This window comes from Cyprinodon tularosa, unplaced genomic scaffold (assembly GCF_016077235.1).
Source record: "Cyprinodon tularosa strain WSP-4 unplaced genomic scaffold, ASM1607723v1 ctg554, whole genome shotgun sequence".
In the NCBI taxonomy this organism is placed as follows: domain Eukaryota; kingdom Metazoa; phylum Chordata; class Actinopteri; order Cyprinodontiformes; family Cyprinodontidae; genus Cyprinodon; species Cyprinodon tularosa.
In genome coordinates, this window is record NW_024039290.1 from 840,710 (window position 1) to 859,055 (window position 18,346).

Genomic DNA, 18,346 nt, shown 5'->3' on the forward strand with positions numbered 1-18,346 from the left:
GCACAACCATCTCTAGGGTTTACAGAGAATGGTCCGAAAAAGAAAAAACATCCAGTGAGCGGCAGTTCTGTGGGCAGAAATGCCTTGTTGATGCCAGAGGTCAGAGGAGAATGGCCAGACTGGTTCGAGCTGATAGAAGGGCAACAGTGACTCAAATAACCACCCATTACAACCAAGGTGGGCAGAAGAGCATCTCTGAACTCACAGTACGTCGAACTTTGAGGCAGATGGGCTACAGCAGCAGAAGACCACACCGGGTGCCACTCCTTTCAGCTAAGAACAGGAAACTGAGGCTACAATTTGCACAAGCTCATCGAAATTGGACAATAGAAGATTGGAAAAACGTTGCCTGGTCTGATGAGTCTCGTTTCTGCTGCGACATTCGGATGGTAGGGTCAGAATTTGGCGTCTACAACATGAAAGCATGGATCCATCCTGCCTTGTATCAACGGTTCAGGCTGGTGGTGGTGGTGTCATGGTGTGGGGAATATTTTCTTGGCACTCTTTGGGCCCCTTGGTACCAATTGAGCATCGTTGCAACGCCACAGCCTACCTGAGTATTGTTGCTGACCATGTCCATCCCTTTATGACCACAATGTACCCTACTTCTGTTGGCTACTTTCAGCAGGATAATGCGCCATGTCATAAAGCTGGAATCATCTCAGACTGGTTTCTTGAACATGACAATGAGTTCACTGTACTCAAATGGCCTCCACAGTCACCAGATCTCAATCCAATAGAGCATCTTTGGGATGTGGTGGAACGGGAGATTCGCATCATGGATGTGCAGCTGACAAATCTGCGGCAACTGTGTGGTGCCATCATGTCAATATGGACCAAACTCCCTGAGGAATGCTTCCAGCAGCGTGTTGAATCTATGCCACGAAGAATTGAGGCAGTTCTGAAGGCAAAAGGGGGTCCAACCCGTTACTAGCATGGGGTACCTAATAAATTGGCCGGTGAGTGTATATGACATTAGAAAAGCCTCACAGTAGCTCCAGTGACAAGATCAACTCATTTTAAATAAACTAATTTATTCATGCTTTGTTTTGAAGTTTACTGCTGAAAAATGAGGGACAACACAAAGATTATTTATTTTATTGCTAGATTTTCTTTTTATATTTGAAAAACATAGCAGGACCTTTTTTTCTTCTTTTGGGGCCCCCATACGGGCCCCACTGACCTGGAGAGACTCACACAGAAAAAAGCTGCAAATGGAAAAGTATTCAATTTATTCATACAGGTAACACAATCGTATTCTTCAAGTCTCTTTGGTTCAGGTGAAGTTAATAAGAGTCTCACAGATTTAATTTATGCTTAAGGTTCATTTCCTGTCAACGTCTTGCTCTTGGAATTTGACAGTAAATGCAAAGGTGAAACTTATCTTCACAGACTGCTGCTGAATTGCTCTCTGCAACTGAGTATTGTTAGGATCCGGCAGTAAATCTATACATGCAGAGAGCCCACTCTCTGCATGACCAGATATTTTGGGGAGCGACAGACCGCAGTCTGAGCTGGAGGTAAGGGAGGATGATGAACAGTCATTCTAAACGGCTTTTACTTTTTTTTTAAAGCCAGCTAAAAACCCTTTCCGAACATTCCTTTTGTTCCAAATGAAGCTCCTCCATTTGTTTTCTTCTCTATATTCCATTTAACCGAGAAAAGATTTGCTTTGACTTCACTTCTTTACCCTTCTTCACACCTAGAGCCATTCCCCGATTGGTTGCGGGGACACAATTTAACAGCTAAGTTCAGATTTTTCCAGCTTTGGCATCGCCTCTCTACTCAATGTTGTCCGACAACACCTCAGTTCTATCAACCAAGAAGTCAGAGCCACTTGATAGCACCTCTGGCTGCTTCCCCGCTTGCTTTGCATACAGGCTTCCCTCTTTCCGTTGTCATGGTGAATCGTGAGATCTAAACTCATTAATTAGATGCAGTTTAGTTAGCTGATTTATATTGCCTGTTCTGAAATAAAAAAAAGGAACTCGAGAAGAAGATCTGTTCTATTCAGTCAGCAGCAGACTAACCCCTGCTCTGCCTGAGCCTCTAACTCAGATTATGTGAGATCTTCTGCAACAACAGGTCTGCAATTTTCACCCTAGAGCCCAGAGATTTTTACAAGCTACCAGCTCCTGCAGACACAGAACCAAACACAGTAGCTTTTGTTTTAAACAGCTTTATTTACTTCAAGAGTACATACAGGATAAACGGTAAAGATACAGGAAAACAGTATTTAACCCTCTCCCCTCTGCAAAGAACAAAATGTGGGAGAAAGTGCAGAGCAGAATTGGCGGTGAAGGTAACAGTCTAAATGAGATCAATGATGGTTTTTACTGCATGGTGAGAAGGCACAGAGTTGTGGAAGAAACAACCTGGCAGTTTTTTTTTTTTATTCAGAGTTTGGTTTGTGTTGCGCACTCCTGAAACGACCTGCTGAAACATGTTTCACATGGTTTTATGGCGTTAGTTCATTAAAACACACTGCAACTGAGAAACAAGCCAACATTCAGTTCAGCGATTTGAGGTATAATTTGTTACAATTCATCAAATCAAGCTTTAAAAAAAAAAAAAAAAAAAAAGGAAAACACTAGTGTTTAATCACATTTCTAACAAGCATAAAAACATGCTAACACTACTTTTTGCTTAGCTAATAATGGCTTCAGTAAAGCGGATTAGTAAAGTACATCGTTTCCTTTAAAAACTGGATCAAATCTGCAGTTTTCCAGTTTGGGGCTCCTCTGAGGAGGCGGTTCAGTCACTGGGAAGTCTGGGAGTTAATTACTACAACCATTCTGTGATTGATCGCTTCGCATTAGCTTATAGGGAGTGTCGGATGAACCCCGCTCTGCTGGCACGTCCGGAAAATCAAAACAAACGCCACCAGAGTGATTTTTACAGGAGGCTGGTAACTCAGGGTTTGGATTTCACATTTAACTCAAACTAAAGTTAATGCATTGTTAAAAATAAAAATAAAAGTATAAAAAGTCATAAAAAGATGCCACTGAGATCAGCATTGCCACTGATATTCGCTTTTTTTCTTAAAGGTTTTTGGTGTAATCAGGAAAACAACCAGAAGCAATTATTGTGAAAATGTTCCACATATGAAACTAGAGATTTTTTTTTTTTTAGATTTTCATTTTTAAAACAGAAACAATTAAAAACATGAAACAATTGATATAGCTGCACTAAGAAATACATGTTCCCTCGCTGCTCAACCTTCGTCCCAGGTGGAGGAAGTTAGCACCACCTGGCGTTTCCCAGGAAACCGGCAGATTTTCTCACATTTCATCACCCATGTGTGGCGACGGGTTCACAGCGAGTCTGACGAGATAACCCAACATTCTGGAGCGACCCCGGTCGCGCTAGAAGCAACGAGGCCGGCTCCACCCCTACAGCATGGTCAGCAGCACGTGCGAGGCGAGGATCTTGTGCGTTCAGATTTGTGGTTTGTTTTTGATGTTGTGCGCTTAAGTTGCTGTGTTGTTGTCTGCAGGCGGACTCGGCTTTGACCTCTCCCCTGCTTCGGTGGCGGAGATCGAGCCGACTCCGGAGAGGCTTCAGGTCATCGGAGAGAGTGGCGCCGAGAGGTCGGCGGGACGGGGAATGAAGATGTCCCTCATCAGAGCTGCAGGAGACGCAGAGGGAAACAACAAAAACAGGTGAGGAGAGGATTGATGCTGCTTTAATCTCACGCTGAATCTGTTTTCATCCATGTTTATTGCAATGATATAAAGAAATTAATCAGTTCATCTCTTAAAAACATAGATTTAGTTAAACTCTGAGAATTTGAAGTGTGTGCTTTAGTCTGATAAACATTTGGGATGAATTTCATGGCCGCTGTCGGGTACAGTGGTGAACTGTAATGCTTGGGGCCCAATTCTCTTCACAAAAGCAGGATACGCCTAAATATTTACCCACCTCAAAATAAATGAAGTATTTTTATATTTTTAAAGGTAAAATTAAGCTGCCGCCAAAATAATTAACTTGGAGCTTTTACCAAATGGGTAATTAGTAATTAAAGGGTTTATACAGGAATGAATAATTCTAATTTAATGTTTTTAATGCTCTACAAGTACCAATGCAATTTACAAGTACCCATGACTCTTTTGATTGTGATCAAAGTTAACTAAACCACATGTAGAAAAGAAAAGAAGAAGTGAGGAATTCAGAATAAAAAAATGCAAATAAGGAATTTGCTGTTTGTGTGTGTCTGGCCACCAGGGGGCGTCAGACCCAAGAGTTTTCTCATTTGTTTTTGGTCCATTCAGAGTTTTTCTAGCTGTTAATTTGATCTTTAATTGAGAATCTGCTCTGTCTCTACCTGCGGTGTCACACAGCTCAGGCGCGCCTCCCAAAACCGGGTCCCTGTCTGTGAGCAGCTGACTGCGTCCGGAGTCCAGAATCAGATCCGGCTGGTCGGTGTCTTCCAGGGAACCCTGAAAAAAAACATTTTTAAAATTAATTCTAAATCTAAACAAATCAAATACTTTAAGCCTTCCAGGAGTGAGGTTAGTTTCCTCATCTAAATTCATCTAAATATTAGGGAGAAATTAAAAATGAAAGGTACTCTTCATCTGCTGACCCCTAAATGCTCCTGTATGCTAGTAGCTCTAGTAAAGCAGATCCTCCTGGACTCACCAGCAGCCTGTGGCTGAGGAGAAGCTCCTCTTCTATGGAGGGCAGATCTTGTTTCTGTCTCTTGTCTTGGATCCTCAGCTGAGGCGGCGTCTCCTTGTCCAAGTCGTGAGACCTGAACGAGAGACGGACAAAACGGTCAAACTCTAAACAGAAAAAAAGTTACACTAAAGCTGGAAAGTTTTCTTCACTGAAACTCTGACCATTTTATTACTTATTTCCAATCTCTATATTTATCTGTTTCATTTAACTCTTCTCTATTATCGAGTCAAATATTTGTTATAGTTAAAAGGGGATCTGTGATACTGAGCCCATCTCTGTTCCAAAAGCCATGCAGACCTTCCCTCTGATAAACGCAGATATAAGGAGGAGAATCGGATTATAAAAAAAAAAAACTTTTAACCGCTTGTGACATTTAGAAAACACAACCTGTGGTTTTATTTCATCCAGATTCAGTCTTCAGGTTGTTATTCTGATCTGACTTCAGCGACAGCGTTCGAGGGGGAAACCTTTTCCTCTGGCGCCCTCTTCAGGACAGACATTAAATTGTTCTTTAAAACATTAAAAATTTGTTTTTAGAGTAAAAAATCTCCATGAAGGAAATTATCAGTTAAAAAGTTTCCTCCTTGGTATTTTAAACCATAAAGTTCTCTGGTCGTAGCCACATCCCCGGGGTTCCTGTTACTGCTCTGATGGGAGGAGATCCTACTCACCTCTTCCTGCTAACGGTCACAGCAGGAAGCCCATTGGAGCCTTCAAACAACAGCGAAGAGGATTGGTCGGCTTTATCGGGTAAATCGCTGAGGAAGGTCAGCTGGAAGTCGTCGTCCATGGAGATGTAAGGCGCGTACATCTCCAGCTCCTTCCCTTCGATGTCCTGAGAAGAGATGGAAGTAAGTGTGAGTTAAAAACCAGGATCAGATAAAAGTAACCCTGAACTTTGGTCTGATCTGTTTACTGCTCCCCACCTCTATAGCTTGTTTCTTCTTCTGAGTTTCCTCCGGGCAGGTGGTGAAGAACTTTTCCACCTCGCTGGTGTCCATCACCTCCTCCTCACAGGGACTCTGAGACCAAGCGGAGCCCAGTTATTAAACCAGAAGCCTCCAGCAGCTGGAAATTATTTAAGCAAGCGGTTGGCTTACCAGGTCCGGTTCAGAAGAGGGCGGAGATGAGGATGGGTTCAGACCATCAAAAATGGGGGACAGCAGCTGCCTCAGCTGAGGGCTGCACAGGTCTTTAGGATGCTCCGGAACCAGGTTTGGACCCGGAGGACTGGCGAACGACAGCTCCACCAAACCTGAGGGAGACAAAATGAGCTGCGTTTAAAAGAGCCGATCGCACCAATCCGACTCCATTCTCTGAACACCGGACTCACCTCCAGTCAGCGGCACCACGGCATCTCCTGCCTCGTTCTCCAGCTGCAGCAGCTCCTCCGGCTTCTCCTTCAGCTTCAGGAAGAGCCTCCCCAGGCTGCTGGGGTCCCTCTCTCCGCTGGGCTCCGTGTCCGACTCGCAGGTGTCCGATATCCCGCTGTCCTCTGCAGAGTGCTCTGGGGAGAGCGGTTCGGTATTCATTAGGAGGCTGCCGCGGGTCTGCTCCATGGAGAAAACCACATCTGGCTGCTCCACAGCACTGCAATCAGACACAGGGGGTCAGAGGAGCAGCTGCTTCTTCTCCCTCTTTCCCGACCTGCTCCTCTAAAAGCTCTGAAAAGAAGAGCTCTGTCACTCCAAGCACCTGAGGATGAAGTTGAGGCAGACGATGGCTTCGGGCTGCGATGTTTTGTTGTTGTAGAGGACGGTCGCCTGAGTCTCCGCCCACACAAAGCCACCATTGTTGGCCAGGAAACGGTAGCGGCTGGTGTTCACCTGACCTTTAGAGAGCACTGGAGCAGAGAGCAAAGGGAGAGGAAGGTAGATGTTCACCTTTACATCCTTCAAATGTTGCAAAAGTTAATTTTTCTAATTGGAAAAAGGCAGATGTATTGGGTCATGTCAGCTTAAATTTAAGGGCTGTAATGTAGATTAATTAATACCTTTGTTTTCTTAAGATTTTTATTTATAACAATAAAAACAAGCTGTGAAGGTTGGAAATCCTCCCATCAAGTTCATTTTTATACAACCAATAGTTGATCTCTCTGAATTATTAACATTTATCAAAACTGACAAACAAAAAATATTTCAAGATGTTCTTTTATATCTTTAATTTAATAGTTAGTCTTATCTTTTATTTATTCTTTTTTAATTTTATTTACTAATTTATCTTAATCCCGTTTACCATTTTTTGTATCAACATTTTGGATCATCTTTAAGAATTTCATTTGATTATTTTTGCAGCAGTTGAAATGCATCGTTTTCTCTTTCTAGTTTTATAATCTTCTATGAAATGTATTTCTAATATTTTCCTTTGACAACTTGAATAGATTTTTATGTTGCTTTAAAATGTTTTTTTATTTTTCTAGGACCGTTTACTCACAGGTGTGCAGGCTCTTCTTGATGCGATCGCAGTCGAGTGCGTGATAAAACTCGTAAGCTGAGCGTCCAATCAGGTCCTCAGGATTGTATCCCACTAACTGTGTGACCCTAAAAACACACATGGAGGCGAATAAAAACAGGGTTTCTAGTTGTTTTCATTTCCTATCCAGGAGGAGTGAAGGAGGAGTTTTCCCACCTGCCCTCGCAGTGAGTGAAACGCAGGTCCATGGTGTGACGAGTGAGGAAGGTACAGGTGTCCAGAGGGAACTCCACGCTGGACGGGTGCGGGATGGGCTCGCACAGCAGCGTCATCACTCTGGCTGTAGGGGGCGATGTTGAGCTGCCGCCGAATGGACGGATGTGGCCTGTGCAGTGGAGGACCTGAAGAGGAACAGAAAAGACGTCACGCTTTGGTGGCTTCCTTCAGTTCAAGCAAAGAATTCAATAGAACATGTGTGCTTTAAAAAAAATGCTGAAAGTCAACAAAATATGGGTTAAATAATTTAATCAATGGGCTTTTATTAAATGCTATACTATCAAATATCCACCAATGTTCTCCTCCAACCAGCTCGGATCCTTTCTCATAAGGTCAGAGAGTCCTGCTGAAACCTGTCTGAACTGAAAGGGAGACGGATCCGCTCCTCTGCTGAGTCCAGCAGGACGTGTTCTGAGTGTCTGAGGACGTGTTGACGGACAGGAACGTAGGGGGACTCTGGCTCCACTCCAGACAAGCAATTACCGACTTGTATCAATTTCATGCTGGACTTCAGCCCCACATATGTGGTATAAATTTAGCTTTACCCCCAAGCAGTGAGGAGAAACTGTTTCCACCCTAACTTCAACCTTAATGAAGCGGTTTGGAAACATTTTTAGCTTTACCTTCCAGGTGGCAGATTTGATGTTGACAGTACGCCCCCTGCTGGTCAGGGTGCTCTTCATTCGCAGGAAGAAGTTTCTCTCGCTCGGTTGTTCTGCCATCAGTTTCTTACTCAGACCTGAGGGTGTTAAGGCGAGTGTCAGCATTTCAAAAATAGAAATCAGATCCAAACGGAGAGAAAGCCTTGAATTTAACGGCGGGCCTGACCTGGACGGGGAGTCAGGAGGTCCCGGAGCTCCTCCTGGTCGCAGGGATGAACAAAGTCGTAAATGCTCTGACCCAGCAGCTCCAGCTGTGTATGAACAGTAACAGAAAAACACTGAACATCAACTTTCCCCTTAAAAACATTTGAGCTGTTGGAGGTGAATTAAACGGTTAAAACCGAGCCAATCACAGGTAGGCTTCCCCGTTTCTTCCCCTATGACCCTGATCCCGTTATAGAACCTCTCATACCTGAGTGATGCCGATGTGCTTGTTGACGTTTTCCGTCAGAAAGACCATGTCCCCCTCCTCGGTCATCACCATGATGAAGCCGGCCAGCGCCTGAGGAAAGAAGGCGTCCATCGGATCTTCATCTGTCTCCTCCTCTTTTTCGCTTTCTTCTGATGGAACAACAAAAAACCTTCTGATGAATCTGGTACATTTTATACCACAAAAAAAAGATTAAAGACCTGAAGTATCAGACATCAACAAGGACATGAAATGTGGTGGAACTGAGCTTGCTTGATAGAACAGCAGTTATAAAACCCTAATGTTAACTGGACCTCAGGTAGAGGTTAAAGACGGCCTTTTATTGACATGAATGCTGCTGCATGGAGGCGAAGGAGTGAGGATATGGGCTTGTTCTGTGGATTCCTTTTTGGCTTATCCAAAGTTATGAGTTTTTCCACATTTGAGGTTAGTGTTACGTCATTTTAGAAGCGTCACACTGCCTCACCAGGTCGCAGGAGCTGCTGCATCCGCAGGAAGCTGAGGGTGACCCTCATGATGCCGGCTTTGTCCAGGTGAGTGCAGACTCGGCGCGGCAGCGGCAGGGTGCGGGCGAGCTCGTAGAACACCTCGGTTTCCTGACTGCGCCGACATCTGGCGGCGTCACGAGAGCGGAGCTTCCTCTGCTCCGAGCTGCTCCTGCAGGAGGGAGAGGAGAAGCGGGAGGGGTGGGATGAAACAAAAACAGTAAAGATGAAATTGATGATTTTGAGGCTGAAAAAAAAAAAAAGTGCTTTCGAACATATCCACCATATTTTGACGGTACAGTCAGAGAGTTCTCTTGTTGCTGGGATCGTAAAATCCCTAAGGCATTATGTTCTGTGATCAGGACTCGTTAAACAGAACTGGGTCAAAGATAAAAGACCAGAACGGAGACCAAACGTCTGAAACTGGGCAGAGAAGAAAACCTTTTCTATCTCAGCTGCTGGGATAGTTCAACCCTCCCCGCTCCCTTCATGCTTCCCTTTGACCCAGATCGAGCTGCACACTTCTGGCCTCCGTTCCCATCAGCCAGCAAGAGCAGAACGTAATCGGAGCAATAAAAACAGGCTCACTGTGTCTCACGCCTAAGAAAAACAACGAGGACACGGGACACCACTTTAGACATGTCTTCAGAGAGATTGAGCAGAGCAGAACGCCATGTGAAGCAGCGCCGTAGATCTGACTGTAGTTATTTACAGACACAGATCAGCTTTCAGCTCAGGCCCAACATCCAGGTATAGGGCCACAACAACAGTCCCCACAGACTCACAGCCAATAAACGTGGATCGTAATAATTAATCTCACTTTGAAGAAAAGCAGCTGGTCTCAGAAACCCTCAGCTGAATGTGGATGTAGTCGTGTTTCCCTCTGATTTTGTATTCAATGAGTTTCTCCTTGAAGCTTGAGCTCGGCACTGGTCTGGGGGATGGGCGGCTTAAAGCATAATAACATCCATTATACTAATCTGACAGCCATTTTTAGATTAAACTGACAAGAGGAGCCCACTCAGGGTAATCTGACCCACTCTGAGGACTCAGATCATCACATTTTCTTGAACAAATTCCTGTTATTTTTTATTTATATGGAAATAAGCAAACAGGTTTTGCACATTTCTTAAAACTCTTTAATGATGCTGATTGCATCTAAAAAAGGCTAAGCATGTTATTCCTTAAACCTTAGGTTTGTTTACAGATTTTAGATTATTTTTTATTAAGATTATTTTATATGTATCTGCAGGTTTCCATAAATGTTACACTTTTTTACACATTGAGTGACAATGAAGGTTATTTCTACAATATTCTGTTCTAGCTACAAAATAATCTCTGTCCTGAATTAATGCTAAGCTAAGAGGACTAGCTATTATTAAACAAGAACTACTGTGAGTTAAAAAATGTATTTCGCATTTTTTACTTCTTTATTTTGACTTAAATATTTTTTTTTACAATAATATGTATTATTTAAATTAATTTCCTGTTTTTAATAGTTAATTAATTTCATAACTTAATGTCAATTTTATTATTTGCAACTTGATGCATTTATTCTATCCTGTTTAAAAAAAAACAATAATAAAATATTCTCTAAAATTTTCCATAGTTATAAAGGTTGGTTCTCCTGCAGGACTGGACCGGATCAGACCGGATTGGATGGCTGATGTAACTTTAAAGACTGAGGGTAGTTATGAAAGCAAAGATAAAAACCCAAATTTTTCAGTGTTATTAAAATGAAACAAACTTCTTTATTTTGTCTCTGAAACCAAGTTCTTCAATGCAAGTTCAGCTCCAGTCTGATTAAGGAAATATATCTTGCTCTATTAATTAAATTATCTATTATTCTTTTCAGATTGGTCCAAACCGGCTTCTATTTATGAGCCAGCAGCAAGTTTCTTGTCCTTTTCTGGTTAATTCTTGTTTTTTTTCTTTTTAGGATTGGAAGAAATGGACTGAAAATGTGTTTGTAATTTGTTGCCATAATAGTTAAAAACAATTTTAAATCCAAATCAGCAGATGGGATCTTGATTTCTGGGTCGTAAAAACCTGATGGATCCATCTTTGATCTGAATCATTTCTGTTTGTCTCTAAATGCAAAAATGCGGTAAAAACCTTCCAGACCAACCGGTTGATTTGATTGGATCCAAATTTGATTTGGTCATGAATTATAAGAAGATCCTGATATTGGTAAAAATTGTTAATCTGGCAGTCTGAGCTAATCTGAGTAAAATCTGAGGCCTAGTTTTTCCACCCAAACACTCACTTTACAATCCAAAAAAGCAAAACATTCTTTTGTTCAGCTCAGTGGAAAAATACCAGCAGGATCTGTAACTTGTGACATGAAGCTCAGCCTGAAGCCCTCCTTCTCCTCCTCCTCCTTCTCTTCCTCCTCCTCCTCTGGTTGAGTTCAGGCATAAACAGAACGCTGCAGCAACCCGACTTCTGAACAGCCTCTCTGAGCTTCCACAGGGGGAGGACGAGTGGTAAACCCTGCAGACTCCACAACCCTGGGTCCATGTTTAGGATCAGAACCAGATCAGGAAGAAATCAGAGACACTCCCAGGTTGTAAGGGGAAAAAACATTTAAAAAAATGACTCAGGAACTGGGCCTGCTTTCAGTCGCCTCTCTGGACCAGATCAGACTCTGTTCTGGAGACCTTAATCTTTCTCTCAGAGGAAGGAAGGTGGAAGAAGGAAAACTAAAGGAGGATTTCTGGTGGTGAGATTTTGAAATAAACAGCCTGATGCATTCAAAAGAAAAAGGAAAAAAATAACAGGGAGTTTTCAATGATGTCATCAGGCTGCAGCAGGTTTCACTGTTGTTTACCAATCAGTCAAATTGGATCCATCAGGCTTCAGAGCCAACAGGAGATTGCTGCAGCAGAACTCCCGACTCCCTCTCCTCGGTTTGGACGAGGCTCCATCTTCTGACGTCGACAGATCCGTTCACAGGCGTGTGCCTGAAGGTTCATGAAGCCAACACGTGCTCACGTGAAGCAGGGACGTTGTGAAAGTTCCCGCAGGGGGGAGGAGGGATGTGTGTGAGAGTTGGAGTTGCAGCCCTCCTCCTGCTCCCCTTCCATTTCACCGCAGAGAGCCTCCTCGCCTCTTTACTTTAAAAAGGAAGAAACACGGCAGGCATGCTGAACTCAGAAAACCTGATGACCTGCATGCGTACTGCGTGTTTCAACGGCACATATGACCTCAGAGACGGGTCAGGTGTCAAATACCTGGAGCTGATTACAGTCTAATGAAACCTCTGGAGGAATGGCTTCAGGAACCAGAAGGCTGCAGACACACCCACATTTTGTTGCAGCTAATCCACTTGAAATATGTCAGAACATCCCAAAACAAAACTCAGATCAGTCCAGACATGCTGACTCATCAGTATTACGTCGATTTACATCCATTCATCCTCATGCTAAGGGCTGTTTTTTAGACTCTCTCTAAACAGCATTGGGAAGACTGTAGAATGCGTTGGGTTTAACCTCTGGTCCATGTATCTGAACATGAAGAGAAGCCTGAAGGCTAAAACCCCAAAAAAACGTCCTGTTTGCAGAGTCAACATGAGCTATGGAGGGGAGATGACAAACACGCAGCGAACATCTCAACTTGTTTGCATCAACTAGGTGACAGGAGAGGTAAAAACTGCACATCACTCTAAACAGAAAAACATGGTGATGGCAGAGTCATGCTGAGGGAAGGCGTGTCCTTAACAGGATCAGATAAATGGTAGAAAGTTAGAGGTTGGGCTGGTGGTTCAACCTAAAGCTGTACAACCAAGCTAAACATGCAGAATGGCTCTGACCAAAGCGTACATGATCTGGTCAAGCTCAATGCCTAAATACATACATTATTTGCCAAAACAAATAAGAACTTAATCTAAAAGAATTTAAACTTTTCTGATAGGGTCTATAAAACACAAAGCTAATCTACTGCAGGCTCAGCAGCATCATCGTGCCGAAGGTTTAGATTTTAACCTGGATCAACAATGATTTATCATAGTTACAGCTTCCAATCATACAGGCAAAACTTCCCTGTTCTGTTTCTACGTTTACAGTTTAACCAGTTTACAGCAGAGGAATCAGTCCCGCCTCCGCCTTTCTGTTTTGTCTGGGCCCAAACAGAAGTACTCCGTGTACCGAGAACAGGAAGTGTTGGCGTGCTTTTTAAAGAACAGAAACGTGCCGCGTAAACAAACACTGCAGCTCGGGACATATTTCAGTTTGATCACGTTTCATTACAACACGGAGGCAGATAAGAGCTAGATCACAGGCCAAACAAACTAAAAACAAAAAGGCCGCCCCGGGGACACGCTTCTGCTTGCCAAGTCATGCCCACTCCCACAGCTGTCCTGAATCCTCACCAGGCCTCAGAGTTTGGAGGAATGAGCTTCATAAAAGCTCCACACAGCAGCGGCTCAGCAGATTATTTAAATGGAGGAAGCTTCAGAGTCTGAAAGAGGAATGTGTTTTTGCTTTCAGAGCCACTCCCAGAGGTCACCGCAAGAACTCAGGGGGTTGACAGAGGACTGAGAGGCAAAGAGAAAAACAGCAACGCTTTTCATTTTGATTAAACTGAAGTCAAACGTATTAATTCAGACACATTAGAGCTTTTTGGGATAATTTATGCAAAGCAACTAGAACCAGTCATGTCTGAGGGGACTTTAAACTAGAAGGGGCCTAGCTTCCAGCCTTTAAACGGACTTTGAACGCAGACACTAGAACGGCTCATGGTTCAACATTCACAGCAACAGAACATGCAGTCGTCCCACACATCAGACACAGAAGTTCCTGAAATGTCCGACCTGCTGCTGCGTCGTCGCAGGAAAGTTTCACAACTGCTAGGCTGTCGAACAAAGATCTGGATTCCTGAGGAGTTTTCTATTCCAAAACGTTTCTCTCTCAGATCTGAAAGCATCCACCGGCCCTTCAGCGATCCGCGACAGCATTCCTCACAAAGCGCCCAAACACTTTTACTGAAAGTCCTGTCGATAAGCAGGAGATTTACGTCAAATGGTGACAAAAAAGTGAAAGTATAAGGCCAGGTTCTAATTTGTTGATATCACCTAACAACCTGGCATGAAAACGGCTGTTTTCTTTTTTAATAGAATAAAGGACTTTAAAACATAAAATGTATACATTTTACAGCTAAAAGTTTGACTTCCTGGAACTAAAATCAAACTTCATTGTGAATAATGGCCTTTTTCTTTGGTCGTTCCTCCAGATATGGCTGCAGAGACAAACCTCAGCCTTTTACAAGCTCACTGACCGAGACACCAACAAGCCACCATAAAATTCACAAAAAAGGCTGTAAAATGCAGCACAACAAAGCTGAGTCCCCTACTTAACACCTATTTACCCAGTCAGCTCTAAGTCAGACTCTCTTTTAAGTCTTCACTGTAATTTAGTGAAATGACCCAAAACAAAATCATGTTTCACAGAGCTTGTAGTTACAAATCATATGATTATGACTAATGGAGAGGAGGGAGGGGTCGGGGGGCTTTCACTACTCGTGTAAAACAAAACTTCTAAGACCATCCACCATGATCACAATAAACAGAAGAACAAATCCAAACTGATCTTTGCAGTAGAGGCAACAGGATTACTTACTGTTCTCTGTATTTATGTGAAAAAGAAGTTTGTAACTATCAACAATTTCCACACAGCAGACATGCTATAACCAAGAGCTGCTTTCCTGCAGAAATAAGATAAAGTACTGCTTCAATCCACCTGTAAAGGAAGGTAGCATACTGAGCAAGTAATTCAATCATCCGAGTCCTTAAGCCGATGGAATGGAGGCTAGATGATGGGCCATGTGGGACTGGAGCTAATCTGTAGTTCTAATTGATCTGCTTAGAAATCTGAATTCAGGAAGGTTAAAATGTCAAATTTGGACATCCTCCTCAAAAAGTGGATGTTACAACAGCAATCAAGAGTTTACTGTCTCATTTAGTTCGGTTTTTGACTCTTAAAGTGAGGAATATGCTGGTGAAGGTTCTCAGTCGTCCAGGTCATTCCAAAAAAAATTAAAAACAACCCAGTGGACTTTGTTTCCGAGTTTGAAGACGTTTCGCTTCCCATCCAGGAAGCTTTTTCAATTCAAAATGTCAGGAATAGTTTGAATGTCTCAAACTCAATGCTATTCCTGACATTTTGAATTTAAAAAGCGAAACGTCTTCAAACTCGGAAGCCAAGTCCACTGGATTGTTTTTTATTTTTTGGAATTAAAGTGAAGAAAAACCAACTGGAACCAAAAATGATTCTAATATAGGAAGAACTTGGACCTCAAAATCCAAAAAAAAAAAAAAAACACCTTTGCTTTGCACACAGACTACCCCTCCCCTCTGTTAAGGTAGCAAGCATGACTGTGGGTGGAACAGCATTATTATTATTCTGACTAACAACCCTCATGGATGTCAGCGTTAAAAGCAAAACACTGACTGGATCCTGAAGACAAAGCAAAGGAAACAGAAGAAAAGTGCAGTTCTGCTGCAAATATATCAAACCAAAAGTGATCTGAACATTTTTAAAATGAGTGAAAAACAACAGGAAGCGAGTTGGAAACATTCAGACCCCTAAAGTCCATATCCGACTAACAAAAGGAAGAAGTAGAGGAAAAAACTTGGCACCAGGGAGGAGTTATAGAGAACACCCTGTCCTGGATCAGAGAACAAACTGTGGCCATTATCTGTTATTGCTCAATGAAACTGTTGATTTGAATGTCTGTGTGTGTTCATGGCCTCCAGTTGGAGGCGTCCATAGCCTGACTGACAATATAATCTGGTTTGTGGCCATGTGGGTGAGGTGTGTTTACTGAATAATGGAGGATTGCCATCGGGTCAGCTTCTTTCAGCAGGAGGAGGGACACAAAAACAAACTTTAAGGCAAACATGAGAAATGAAATCAGCTTAAAACAACAATGATGGATCAAGCACAGAGACCAGGCATGACTTCACAGCGCCATTTTTCCATGTAAATCAAAATTAACTTTGCATTATTAATATTGACACCTTTCCTTTGAATGAGATCAAAGAAAAAAAAGGAACTACTTAACCGGATATGTTGTAAATAAGCAGCAGATGAGCAAACATTCAGCCCACGCCTCCGCTCAGAGCAAAAACAGGAATTAAAAGTGGATCCACGCAGAAAGCCTCCAATCTGCCTGTGGTGTAAACAATGGCGCAGAAACGGCAAGCAGAGCCCACCCATATATGACCCCCTATCATTTAATATTAGAAATACGACTTTTAACAGTGTAAACCGTGCAGTTAAAAGATGGAAATAGCAAAAGAAAACCTCAGCAGCGGAATTGCTTCATTTAATTAGAATCCAGCAGGAAGCAGCAGTCGTTGTTCCTGCTGCTTTCGTGGCCCCGGGTCGTCGCGGACGTTTCGAGCTAATTCTCCCACTGACCCGTTTAAACGCGTACATTTCATTTAAATTAGTGAACAATCTCACCGTTTAACCGCCGGGACCCCGTCCTCCTTCTCCATGTTTCATCAGAAGACCAAAACGAAGGCTGTGTTTTCTATCGACGTTGACTTCAGCGAAGCAAAACAACGAATGAGCTGATATCACTGCGCGCGGAGCCAAATGATGGCCAAGGCTGATACTTCCGCTAGACCTTTCACAATAAAATCTGCACAGAGTCAGGGCGCCGCTTCGAATAAAAGCTATACAACAATACGTTAATATCTACGGTACTCCGTTGGGCCAGTTTTACAATATGTGTAATAGTTTAACTGTGCATTAAACACAAAAAAGCCCAAACCAACGTATAGTTACGAAGAGGATTAGGGCCACTGAAAAAATACAAAAAGTGAACTGATTTTTAAATTATATTACAGTATAATATGAGAAAAAAGTCAGAATTCTAAGAAAAAGTCAGAATTCATACTTTAATCGCACAATTCTGACTTTCTTTCCTCAGGATTCAGACTGAAAAGTACTGCACTTAAACTCACACGAGGCATTCGCGTTACCTCGAAATTTTAACTGCTAAATGTCGTTACTCCAACCTCGTGGTTGTGCGAACCGTTCAGACTAATATAGTATCGATAAAACGTGCTATTTCCGTGCGTTCTTTTAATTCTGATGCCACGCTAACATGGTAATTAACTGTTGCTGTTTTTCTAACTGGATGGAAATCCAAATTACTAAGATAAAATCGATTGCTGTGACCATTGCAAAACCATTCACCTAAAACGCAGCCTTTTTGGATAACATATCCTACTTATTTCTACAACTCTGACTTGGAATAGTTTTATGGGGAATTGAGAATCCTAGATTTCCCAGTGACATTGAAGGCACCTGGAAAGTAGGTCACCTTTGATGAAGGCTTTTGTTTTTCATTTGCTCCCCAGATTTCGCGTGCTGCTCATTTCTAGCTTGACTCTTTTGAGGCTGCTATGACGCACCCGCACTACGTCACGCCCCCCTTTTGATAAAGGTAACTGTAGGCCATTTCGTATATGCAAACACATTTCTGCACATATAAGAGGCAAGGAATTGTTTTTCTTTTCATTGCACGAGTAGATAAAAAAAATGTCAAAACTACCATATTTTCAAAATAACAGCTGAAATTGATCGGTCATTTTCTTCTGTTTCCGTCTCCTGTGGTTGACTTTGAAGAAGTAAGAAGTATGACCCCTCTAAAAAACCCAAAATGAAACTAATCGACTTCCTAGAGATAGTCATTTACTGGACGCATATAACCACATTTGTATCAGCAGATCAAGATTGTTATCTTACATAGGATAGGAAAAATTGTAAACATGTAAAATGGCTGACACCATTTTGAGCCAGAAAAACTCGCGAAGGCAAAAAGGCAGCACAGCTACAATCGGAAAGTTTGGGGCAGTTATGAGCATAAAAAACAAAAAATGAGATTGAAAAACATTTTGTTTAAATAAAAACGAATGCATTATACTTACTTTACTTATATGATACTATATATATCATATACATTTAGCTCGTATAAGCTCCTAGTGATTCCAATTAATTAAATCGTAATGTTTAATAGTTATAAAGAAATCTATGTAAATGCGATTTCTGTCATCCTTGGACAGGATAATGTCTTGTACAAGATATATGACAACAGCAATAGACTCTAAACAAGTTTTTTTATTGAGTGCTTTATGACATTATCATTTCCATTGAAATATAACCTGCATTTTTATATATTCTATTTGATATAAACAGTTTTATTAATGGTCATGTCTTTTTAAAATTGGTCATAACGTTAGATGGCTGTTTCCCTACAGTAGATAATGCCGCCCCCTACTGGCCAACACCGGTCATAGATAAGGGTCAACCTTTTTTGTGAGTATTGAGCCGGTGTAGATATAAGGTGTTAAATGTTTTACTGGTTAAAGCTTTAATTTTTCAAAAAAATAA

The 18,346-nt window shown here is 42.2% G+C and overlaps 1 protein-coding gene across 2 annotated transcripts; it reads right to left on the reverse strand.

The window, feature by feature from the left end:
• Positions 1-2,163: 2,163 nt before the first annotated feature.
• hif1al (hypoxia inducible factor 1 subunit alpha, like) lies at positions 2,164-16,565 on the reverse strand. 2 transcript variants are annotated; one of them, XM_038305271.1, is made up of 15 exons: positions 16,409-16,565; positions 8,927-9,117; positions 8,443-8,588; positions 8,197-8,281; positions 7,992-8,107; positions 7,309-7,493; positions 7,114-7,220; positions 6,376-6,523; positions 6,014-6,270; positions 5,781-5,935; positions 5,607-5,702; positions 5,352-5,515; positions 4,642-4,753; positions 4,325-4,439; positions 2,164-3,628 (listed from the first exon to the last, which is right to left on the reverse strand). In XM_038305271.1, exons 1-15 carry the CDS (start codon positions 16,441-16,443, stop codon positions 3,561-3,563), a joined length of 1,980 nt encoding a protein of 659 aa, XP_038161199.1. In that variant the 5' UTR covers positions 16,444-16,565; the 3' UTR covers positions 2,164-3,560. The 2 variants fall into 2 exon arrangements, with proteins under 2 accessions (XP_038161199.1, XP_038161198.1); XM_038305270.1 differs by having other exon boundaries at positions 8,443-8,591.
• Positions 16,566-18,346: the final 1,781 nt, after the last annotated feature.